Source organism: Akebia trifoliata, chromosome 4 (genome assembly GCF_017979445.1).
Source record: "Akebia trifoliata isolate Shusen 1 chromosome 4, ASM1797944v1, whole genome shotgun sequence".
Classification (NCBI taxonomy): domain Eukaryota; kingdom Viridiplantae; phylum Streptophyta; class Magnoliopsida; order Ranunculales; family Lardizabalaceae; genus Akebia; species Akebia trifoliata.
This window is the reverse complement of record NC_141378.1, coordinates 44,185,093-44,197,256: the sequence shown is the minus strand read 5'-3', so window position 1 is coordinate 44,197,256 and position 12,164 is coordinate 44,185,093. Positions and strand designations below refer to the sequence as shown.

The window sequence follows — 12,164 nt, the reverse complement described above, 5'->3', positions numbered from 1 at the left end:
TGTCGATGTGGCACATTTAAATTGGAGTTTAAAACACCTTAGGCTATTAATTAAGTCATGCATTGAGGCCAATATGAATATTATCCAATCCAAACATGCCACATAGACATTGTTAGTATATATAGAAACATGAAAACATTATGGATTTTCACATTTATATATTGCCTTTTTTCTTTTTAATCTTTCATTTTCTCCCACTTTTTCAATAATACATTTCTAATTTTATTATTTTTTCACCTTAAATGTTAAGAGGATGCCCTCCATTAATATCGCTATAACCTTTTTATCTTTTCTCTTTTATCTAGTTAATCCTAAATATAAAATGACCTAAATGCCCATGTCCTCATCCAATAAATGAAAATACTTCTTTAAATCAATCTCATCTTCTAATTCATTGGATAAAGTATTTTATGTTACTCTTCAATTCTAAGACCCTATTAGTTTTAATATTTAGACAACAAGAAGTCAAGAATTTTGAAGTAAAAGATAAAGAAATATGATATGAATCTAATTAATGCACCTTGTGATTTCTTATATATCATCGTCTTCCAATTTGTTCATGAAGTCACTCACGACAAAATCACTTATTGAACTTCAGTGTTGTTAATGAGTTGAAAAAATCAAATTCACCAAACAAACCAAATACATTGATGAAAGAAAACATGCCTAGATTATGAAATTATTATCAATACAAACCAATCAATTTGTTATGTATAATCATAATCATATATTTTCCGGATTATAACATAACACCACAATCTTGGTACAAAAAGTTAAATCCATATAAAATTCAAGAATTTTCTACGAGGTTTTAACTAAGATTGAAGATGAGGTTCAATAGATTGAAAATACTAAATAATTGATTTTATGAAAAAAAATATATATAATCGTGATAATCTAACTACCCCACATGGCAAACTCAATCAACTACCCTGACGTGATAAGTTCAACAATCTTAGATTTGCACTCCTCGGGATACATAGTTACAGTTCCCCATTAAATAATGTATCTCGAGGGAATCATGTATCGCCGAGGAGTGCAGATCTATGATTCCTTAGGTAGCCAATTGAGCATGCCACATGGGGTAGTTAGATTATCACAACTCAAAAAAAAAAAAAAGTGTTTTTAGTTTGTAGGTTGAAGATGAGGGCATTTAGATCATTTTTCATTAGTCAACGAGAGTAGTCATGGTCAAGGGGCAAGTTATCACTTTAAAAACATGGATGTAACAATTATTAGTAAAACGTGGAGGGTTCTGCCTAAATCACCTAATAAAAAACACATGGATAAGATAATATGATATAAAATGCGCACCCAGAGAGCTCTATCACAATATCACTTACCAATCCGCTAACGTGCGCACCCTCCCATGGCGGTCTCTCTGCAATTCTCCAGTTTCTCCGTCCGTACGGACATATCTTCTGCAGAAAACCTCCCCAAAATCGGAGTTTACAGATGTCGAAAACCATTAAGGGTTCGTTGTCACAGCGAATCATCTTCAGCCTCTGTTCCTGGAACTTCCGTAGATTCAGATTTCGATGCGAAGGTTTTCCGTAAAAATCTCACAAGAAGCAAGAATTACAATCGCAAGGGTTTCGGATACAAGCAAGAAACCCTAGAACTCATGAATCGAGAGTACACCAGTGAGTTTCAATTGTATTTGTTTCTGAAATTTGAAGAAGTTTAGAATTTGAATCAGTTTCTTTCGTTTTTCGTTCGAACTGAATTCTGGAAAATTGCAGGTGATGTGATAAAGAAGTTGAAGGATAATCAAAACGAGTATACATGGGGAAATGTTACTGTGAAATTGGCGGAGTCTTATGGATTTTGTTGGGGAGTTGAACGAGCCGTACAGATCGCTTATGAAGCAAGGAAACAATTTCCAGTGGAGAAGATCTGGATTACTAATGAAATTATTCATAATCCAACCGTTAATAGGGTAACGAAATCCCCAATTTTTTGATTTCTCTCAAGTTGAAGAAGCACATAATTTTGATTACTTACAATTGAGTTGAATTGGTGCCAAATTGATGAATTTATGTCAACCTATCATGTTTCATGTATCTTTGATGTATGTTTATTTGTAGTGTTTTTGTAGAAAAATATATCTTGTTCGAGTAGGCCATGATATGCTCATATATGTTATTTGTTAAATATGAAGGATGTTAGGGATCTTGTTTTGGTTACTTGGTTATACTATTTTGGTGAGGAATCCCTAGAATTCTGTGTTATTATGCCTGGAAGTTTGAAAAAACAGAGTTTGAAAAGGGATTTCATCTAGATTGGAGATGGGTATTTTAGGGTCTCTGTAATTGCGGGGAGTTTTTTTTCAAGGGACTATGAATTCGATGGGAAAATGAATTTTGTGGGAAAATGAATTCCATCATTTGATTGCACCTAGGAAAATTTCAAGAAGAGAGTTAGTTTTTAGCATAGTTTTAAAACTTCTCAACTCAACTCAATTGTATTTCGAGGTAACTAGTCCCCAAAACTCAATGGAACAAACTCAGCAAATCATCAAGTCAACTTGGCCGAGTCGGCATGAAAATTCACCAATTTCAATCAACTTTCATTTAATTTATCAGCTATTGGTGTTTGTTTTACCCAATTCGGTTTCCATGGTGCATTGTTGGGATTGGATAGACTTTAACAAAGGGATAGGTGTTTTGGCAGCCAAAATTTTCTCTCCTCTTTGTAAATATCTTGAATTTTCTTCCGTCGACATTTCTTGATTACCCATTTTTTCTTGGCTTAGTGAACTAGTAAGGTCACTAAGTTCATTTTAGAGGTTCTGAAATTTTGTTGTTTATAGAAGTGCCAACTTAGCCAAGTGGTAAGACGTGTGGAGGGTTGTTTCCACGTCCTAGGTTCAAATCCCCTTGAACCCAACTTTATTTGCTAACCGCTAACCCTATACCTATAAAAAAAATTTGCTGTTTATAATTTCTTTTCTAAATTATTTGAGTGTTAATTATATTTCTTTTTTGGTACATGATTAGATTATTATTGGACCTTCTTTGAACTAGTGTTGTATATGACTTAAAGGCCCATGAAAATACTGAAAATATGCAAAATTTATAGAACATTAAAATTTAGTGAATCATAGGTACCAACAAGCACATGGTCTATATATAAATTATTTATTACTGAATGTCCCCTACTAAGGCATTGCATGTCTCTTATTGAAGCGGTTGGAGGAGATGGAAGTCCAGCTTATTCCCATGGGGGATGGGAACAAACAATTTGAGGTTGTTGACAATGGTGATGTTGTGATTTTGCCTGCTTTTGGAGCTGCAGTGGATGAAATGTTGACTTTGAGTGAGAAAAATGTACAAATAGTTGACACAACTTGCCCATGGGTGTCTAAGGTATTCTTTCTAGAAACCAATCTCATATTTTGGTAACATATTGGAATGTTTTTTTGATATTGATGTTTTCACTGTTCTCTCATTCATTATAAATTTCTTAAATTTATGTCAAGGTCTGGAATACTGTTGAGAAGCACAAAAAGGGAGAGTACACCTCAATCATTCATGGAAAATATTCTCATGAGGAGACTATTGCAACTGCATCTTTTGCGGCAAAGTATGTTATTGTGAAAAATATGAAGGAGGTATTATTTTGCTTTTTTTTTTTGTGTGTGTGTGCCCATTCTAATTTGTGCTAAATACTCATGCATTTTTATCATAAAATTTTAAATAGTTTGAGTCATTTAATTGAAACCAGGCGATGTATGTATTTGATTACATTCTTGGGGGTGAACTTGATGGATCTAGCTCGACCAAGGAGGCATTTCTTGAGGTACTTTTTGTTTCTTATTCTGACATAATTACTGAGTATTTTGGACCTTTACTAAAGATGTTTATTGTTATGTATCCAGAAATTCAAATTTGCAGTTTCTAAGGGATTCGATCCAGACGTTGATCTTGTAAAATTAGGCATTGCAAATCAAACAACAATGCTGAAGGGAGAAACGGAAGAGATTGGTGAGCCACAGTTGTGCTATTATATTCTAAATTCGAATATTATTAAGTATATTGCCAGTTGTAAAATTTAGTTTATTAATTAGTTCAATTTTCTAGGAAAATTGGCTGAGAAGACCATGATGCGCAAGTATGGAATAGAAAATATTAATGAGCACTTCATCAGCTTTAATACGATTTGTGATGCTACTCAAGTACTTCTCTCTTCTCAGTTCTCCTCTAATTTTTTCCATCTTGTTGTGTTCATCTTAAGATTGCTTTATCGTGATATAGAATATCATCTATTATTCTATATGGTTGACCATATTTTGCTACTTATTTTATTTCTTTGCCTTTGATTTAATATTGATTTTAGAACCTTCAACTTGCCTGTTCGTTCTCATTGGAGGTGTTATTGTTCTCCATTGCAATGACAAAACCATCTCAATAGACTTTATCTTAGTTTATAATTCAATGGGGATACTTGTATTCCCCCCCCATAAAATCACCCTTTTCTAATTTTATTTTTCTTATTCTTCCACTCGTCTGGCTCAACATCATTTCTAATCTGTTTTCTCATAAACAATGTAAATGTTCCAACAGTGGCATCCATACTCAAATAATATATACATGTACAGAATTCAAGGAGATATATAATGGTTTTCTCTATAAAGCTATAGGGACATGTCTATGTGCATCCATCAAGTCGGTTGACAGAGAAAATTTTGTTTTCTAAAACGAATATTTTACTAAACGACATGCGCTTATGGGGCTTTGTGGAGATGATTGTAGAGTTGGTTTAGCTTGAGGATGATCCTCATGGTGTAGAAAACATCCTCACAAAAATAGGCCATTATGAAACTTCTAACCATGTTGAATGTGCAATTCCAAGTTAATTATGAAATGGGCTGCCCATAATTTTTTTCAACTGCTAATCCATTTTTGATAATGATAGAAATTTCTGACTGAGGTGATATTCATTGAGAATGATCTTCATTATGAGGAGATCATCACAGCCGCTGGCTCTTCTACATGTGGGCCCCATAAGTGTGGGAAGAAAAATGTGACAACGTATCCCAACCATATATGTGGAGAACTAATTATTTTTGGTAACTTGAAGATTTCTTTGGAGAACTGTTATCATGTGTCCAACAAATCAAATGCATGGAAATTGCAGAGTCCTTGTTAAGTAGTTTTCAAGTTTCACCTCATGTTATTGAAATCAGGTTTTGTTAAGGTAGCAATTATCATTTTAACTTCCAGGATTATCTTTTACTGTATACTAAGTGATGCTATGGACACCTATATGGTTCAGATGGAATCAAAGGAAACCATTTTATTGTCTTGCATCAGATCTTGTTTCATGTCTCTGGTACATGGGATTATAAGTTGCTTCTTGTTAGGATACACTAGTTACTTTTATGTAAGGGTGGAGATCCATAGACTCATGGAAGGGGAACTCATGTTCACTCGCAATCTTGACCTTGTAAAGATGAAATCTAATGGTCAAGATAAATCATAGGGATATGTGATGGATTCTTGACATACATATCCCATCTCAACTTTCATATTTAAACAGTTGACATTGTGAGTGAACATATGAGTTTCCGTTCCACAAGTCTACTGATCCCAACCCTTTATTTAATAACCCTAGTTTTGAGAGATTCTATGGTCATACCAACTTTTGCTAATGCCACCCCAATTCATATGTAAATCACCAAAGGATTAGCACATCTGGGGGTGGTGTCAGCAAAAGTTGGTGTGGAAATAGAAGCTCTCATTTTTAATTAGCCTGATTTGAATTGATACTGACCACTGAAAGAAGTGTGCTCTTACGAAGTACTGCAATTCTTATTTTCTTTTCTTTCTTAAATTTTCTATCCTACAAATGAAAACTTCCTTTTATTCAGTCTAACACCAATGTCCAACTTGCAAGGAGAATCATGTCTTGGCCAATTTATTTCATTTTATGAGTTCCTTGTTTCCATTACGAATCTGCTCTGATCTGCTTATTCCTTTCCCCAGGAGCGACAAGACGCCATGTATAAGCTGGTGGAAGATAAAATCGATCTCATGTTAGTAGTTGGTGGATGGAACTCAAGTAACACCTCGCACCTACAAGAGATTGCCGAACTCCGTGGTATTCCTTCTTACTGGATCGACAGTGAGCAGAGAATAGGACCAGGAAACAAAATTAGTTATAAATTGAATGTAAGTTTATACGCAGAAATATCTGACCTCTCAATAAATTCTCGCTTACCCACCCATTTTATTACATTTGTGTGTGCTTGTTTAGTTATTAGTCCTCAAGTTTGTTGTTCGTTGGTTATTGCAACAGCACGGTGAGCTGGTTGAGAAAGAAAACTGGCTACCAGAGGGTCCCATCACCATAGGTATAACATCAGGTGCTTCTACACCAGACAAGGTAACTCTTCTAATTATTTTTATTATTATTTTTTAATTTTGTTTAGGACTCCCTCAACTTAAATGAAGCTACCCAAGACATTTAAACAAAATGGTCCCAACCAAGACATTCTGAAGCATTCCGAGACAATCCAGAACATTTTTTTGATTAAGTAAAAACATTCAATGCTTTAGTATCAATATTTCATTCTGGTATCAGTCGAAATCGGAATGTTCCGCCTGCCGAAACATTCTGAGACATCACGGAACTTTGAACCATTCGACCAACTCCCCTTAAGTAACAAATGAAACTACTCCTCCCCCTTTTTTCTTTTCCACTCGGCAACTTCAGAAATGTTTTTTTTTTCTTCTGTTTTTTGTTCATTGTATCATATGTTGTGCAGAATTAAACTTGAATGTCTTTTTACATTAGTGAGTTGAAGAAGTGACACTTATGGTTGAATGGGTTGAACACAGGTGGTGGAGGATGTTCTGATCAAGGTCTTTGACATCAAACGCGAAGAAGCTCTCCAGTTAGTGTAACTTGGGATCTCCTTAGAAGAAGAAACATCGTTAGAGCAATGGCTGTTGGACATTTCTATAGTCCATTAATGTATATAATATTGCAGTAATGTTGGGGGGGATCTGCTGAATGAGCATTCGTGTTCATAGAAACCAATTGAACTAGGAATTGTAATATATAATTATGGTCTATTATTTGGCACTCTTATCTCATAAGGAAATTGGTGTATGAAATTGTTATGTATTATGGACATTATACAATTATGGATTAAAATGGCTGTGCATTCAACCCTTCGAATTATTTTCAGACCTCGACTTTTGGTGAATCATTCTTGATTTCCTTTTCAATTTATTAATCCTATACAAGCTTTTAAATCTCCGTCCGAGACCGAGATGGATAGACAAAGTGTCTCATTTGATTGGAATCTCCTGAGATAAACAAGATGACTCGGACGAGTCAGACTGGAATTTTGTATAATTTTTAATTTTCATAAATTAAGTTAGATTTCATACAATGTTATTTATTAAATTTTTGTGTCTTGCTGTATTAAATCTTTGTTGAACACAGTTAAAAACTTTAGAAAATTCTCACTACCTGTTTGATTGTATTACTACAGACACCTCAAATTACATGAGCCCGATCCAAGAAAGGGATTTTAAATGCTTGAATAAGGCCTTGCCCAAGAAAAACAAGAACGAAAATTGATATCCAAGTTGTCAGCCCAACATTAGAGGATTCCTAGCCTTTGTTCTAAATAAAAATCGAAGAGACTCAAAAGCCCATTAACTTGGCCCATAGGACATTTGTTATTCTTTCGATCAAGACAAATTCCAGAGCACCCAACATGCAAGCCCATTCAAGGACTCTCAATGCTAAAAAATAAGAACCCAAAACCTTTTGTTTTGGCCCATAAAGCCACAAACTTCTCCAACCAAGGACACCTGTCCACCCTCAAGGATGTGCCAAGCTCATTGGCGGGTCAACACTCAATGAGAAAATGTCCACTTTGCCCTCACCAAAGTCAACCAAAAAGTGCAAAGACTTTTTTATACACTTGACATTGGCTTTGAAAATTTTCTATTTTACCCCTAAAAGAATAAAAACGTCAAGTACATATACTTGGTCCTTTGAGGACACTGGTCACACTCTAAGATGGTAAATTTTGAATTTGTAAATCTACTCATGTTTTTTGAGTTATGTTCATTAGAACTAAAGTCTATTTTTTTTTCCAATCACAACTTACAAGTTGAAGAATCATGGTCTATCAATTTTTTTTGTAAACAAATTTTGATGGGATTACAAGTTTTGGAATGGGCTGATTTTTTGTGACGATGATCTCTATGATGTGGAGTTCACCCTCACCCAAAAAAGACCATTCTAAAACTTCTAACTCATATAAGACAAAAATCATTGTCACCTTTATTGTCACAATTGTTGTCCCTTGAACCGTTCTCATGTATATGTGTGCGTAGAATGACTAGTGTGAAGACACATGATCGTAATCATTAAAAACAAAATCCAATGACCAAGATTTATACGTATAATGCGGAGATTATGTATAATGCGGCCCTAAAGAGACAAGCTCTACCTAAACCAAACCTATACCCTTATTGGGCCACAGTCGACTAAGCCCTATCCCGATCCTAACATACTCAGGTTGGGTTTAGCCAAATAAAATGACTCAAATTCAATGCTTTTAATTGAAAAGGTGGACTTTTCTAATAAATTTTGTTTTTTTTAAAAAAAAATTATTCAATCAAATTTAAAATTATTGTCTTATTTAACCTATAGTAGTTATAGAGAAGAGTTAAATTTTAATTATCCAAGGTATTTTAAATTTATTTAAATTTTACTAGAAAAATATTCATGTGTAACTAAATAAGATTTAATAGTGGGCTACTATTAAGTCCTAGCCTAATCCAAATTTGACGGGCTGAAAATTAGTGAGTTCGACCTTACCCTTGCAGGCTCAATATAAAGGTCCTAATCCTTATTTTATGGGCAAGGTCGGGTTAGTGGAGTTTAAAGATGATATCGACTAATGTTAAAAAGGAATTTACCTTTGGCTTTGAAGAGTTCGAAGTTAAGAACTTGACAAAATCAAGAAGCTGTACATGAGAGGATTTATGTAATTTGATATTAGAATTTCATAGAAGACTAATGTCAAGATATCTCAAATATTTACTGAAGGAGAGAGAAGACATGCTTCACATGGAGAGGTAAGACTGAGATGACAAGAATTTAATTTGGTGCGATGAGGCTTCACATGGAAATTTTTATTGGACCACTGACAACCATGGATTTTTCTAATATTTACACATCAGCAATCAATCAATCAATTTCATCGGTGTTGTAGGCTTTCTTCGACCACTGACACCAGTAATTTTTGAGAGATTTACCAAGTAGACCTATATGTTGCATTTTATTACAAAAACTCCATCACTTTATCAAGTTTGTTACTCAACAAACATTACTTTAAGATCTAAACCTTCGACATAAAAAAATTAAAAAAAGATCAGATTTTATGGATATCCAACACTACGCTCTAGATTTCATGGAAGATTTCAGATTAAAAAAATTAATAATAAATAAGTTGAGATTGATGCATGGTGTTGAAAATGAAATTTTCAAATTTAAAAAATTAAAATTCAACGGTGAAAAATAAATTTTGTGTTTTTTTCAAAATTCTTAGAATTTCGTCTCCTACATTCTCGTGGCATCGAATCATGTTTTTCATTGACACAATCACAATGTTATGCAATCAGAAAACTTTTCTTACTAAGCTAGTAAGAAAAGTGTTATGGGACTTGCATAATTATAAATGCCATTCAATATTTATGATATTGTCAGTTGTTTTAATTAAATACGCATTATATTTTTCATATTTTTGGAGAGTAGATCTTGAAAGTAGAGAGAATATAACATGTATTAATTGAAAGAATTAAAGTTATTATATAGTAACAAAAAATGATGACTTTTTGAAAAAATCATGTTTTAAACGCACCTTGCATCTCTGCCGATTAAAACGACTAAAAACACGATTTTTTCCTTTATGACAACAAAAAAAAAAAACCATTTTATTCCCCTTTTTTGACTTTTCTTTTTAAAATTAAACACTTTCTTAGTTTTTCAATGTGGATTTGACACATAATAATTTTTTTGTGATTCATAAATGTACAAACTCGACAAAGTAAGGGATGTTTTTTTTATTAACAGGCGACAGATGGGTCCGATATTATCTCCACCATGCCCTTTTGACCCGATCTTCTCCTATAAATTTGAGACTAACTTGGTAAGATTTCAAAACTTACTAATGGCCATTCGGCCCATACAGATTATTATTATCACACCAACTTTTTCTAATGCCACACCAACTATGTGCAATTCCTTCATGATATATAAAAGAATTGTTGTGACGTTAGTAAAAGTTATTGTGACAATAGTACTTCTCTTTTAAAAATCAACTAGCGTTATTTCATTGAGATTTTAATTTTATTTATTTTGACAAAATAACCTTCATATAATAAAGTTAATGTAAGAGTGGGGGCATTTTACTTGGTTTTGACCCACTCTTACTTGGTTTTACTCTCATTGTAAATAAAAATATAGATTTATAACCCCCACCAATAATCTATGATTGTGATATTGGTGGCAGGCTGCCAATTATTAAAATCAATAAGATCAATGGCTGGAAATTACCAATCAAACTCATTATTGATTTTTGTAATATTAACTATTAAGTATGCCAAGAAACCCGAAGGGTAATTTCAGACCGATAAGCTAGCGATTGATGCTGATAGGTTGTGAGTTTGATACTTAGTATGAGCATTAATTCTTCAGGGGCCACCTGTGAGGGCGCACCCTCACTTACTCGATGTGTGTGATGTGAGGGCGTTGCACGTGCCTTGGGACTAGTCCTTGGACAATACCATTGTTTATGGATCGGATAAACTTAGATACGAGCTCGATCCGTTGTCCGTAGGGATACCCGATTATCAAAAAATATATATATTAAGTGTGCCAAGATTTTGTTTAAGTGCCCCCAATCAATGCATGCTTTATAAGAGCAAACTCTTGATACCACTATCAGTAAAAGGTGCATAGTTGCAATAGTATATACATACAAGGGAGTGTTCAAGAGACATAAGTAAAAATATATATAAAAACAAACATTTTTTAAAATATGGGTTAGAAGTTTAGGGTTGAGAAGTTCTGAACTTTCTAACCCTATCAATAGTGATTTAAAATGTGAACCGTTGATTTTTTACCAATAATTTGTAAATCACATTTGATAAACAGTGATTTTAACATTACAAACATATTTATTAATGCGTTTATTATACAATTTTAACATAAGGGATGCTTGATAATGAAAGTTGATCTTTATCTCCTGTTCCAAAGGATAACTTTCAATCCAAAAGAAGAAAAGAGAATATTGAAAAGACTTCGATTGGATTCAATTCGATTTCCTAATAATGTTACAATGATTTTTTTATAGACCTTAAACCCTGAAATTATCTGAAACAGTTAAACTCGAAAAGAAAAAATATTTATTTAAAAAAAAACCGAGTAAAACACTTCCACTAAAAAATTATTAAAAATTAACAGGTGAATCCCAAAAGTGTGTTTTGACAACCAGATATGACCCTTTGTATTTATTTATTTATCTATCATAATGTTAACTATTGTTAGTTGGTCTTGAAATGATTCTCACTTAAAAGAAAACAATATATTATATTAGTTCTCATACATATAATGAAATTAGGCCCATTTAGTACAAAATTCAATTTCCAAATTTTTTAAGGGCATTTTTGGTATAAAATTCAATTTTCAAAGTGTATTTATTGCACTTTAATGTGTGCCCTTAGGGCACACGTTAACAAGACCCATAAATTAGTTCCTTGTTTATTACCAAGTAGTTGACAAAAAACAATAAAATGATTATAGCAATTAATGATAAGCTACAAATAAAACTTTAATTTTCATCTGGAGCAAAATCCGAACTCATAAAATGAAGAAGCTGGTACCTCTACAAAACAATAAAAAAAAAGAATTAGAAATTAAGATTTTTGTATTTTAAGCTCAAAAGATTAGGTTCTCAACTTTGATTTCAAATTTCATTTTGAAACATGTATTTGAATATTTTTACTATTATCGAGAGTGAAGCCACAATTGCACCACCTGGTAATATTGCTGAGTTCAAGCCCTCTCATTGGCCACCCACGGGGATCCCTGTCTACTTGGTATGTGTGGTTTGTGGGGGTATTATAGTATCG

The 12,164-nt window shown here is 33.3% G+C and overlaps 1 protein-coding gene across 1 annotated transcript; it reads left to right on the top strand.

The window, feature by feature from the left end:
• The first annotated feature begins 1,311 nt into the window (after window positions 1-1,311).
• Window positions 1,312-7,188, top strand: HDR (4-hydroxy-3-methylbut-2-enyl diphosphate reductase). Its single transcript, XM_086441400.1, has 10 exons — window positions 1,312-1,643; window positions 1,743-1,939; window positions 3,189-3,368; window positions 3,482-3,613; window positions 3,727-3,801; window positions 3,881-3,986; window positions 4,083-4,177; window positions 5,988-6,173; window positions 6,301-6,387; window positions 6,843-7,188. Exons 1-10 carry the CDS (start codon window positions 1,370-1,372, stop codon window positions 6,906-6,908), a joined length of 1,398 nt encoding a protein of 465 aa, XP_086297526.1. The 5' UTR covers window positions 1,312-1,369; the 3' UTR covers window positions 6,909-7,188.
• Window positions 7,189-12,164: the final 4,976 nt, after the last annotated feature.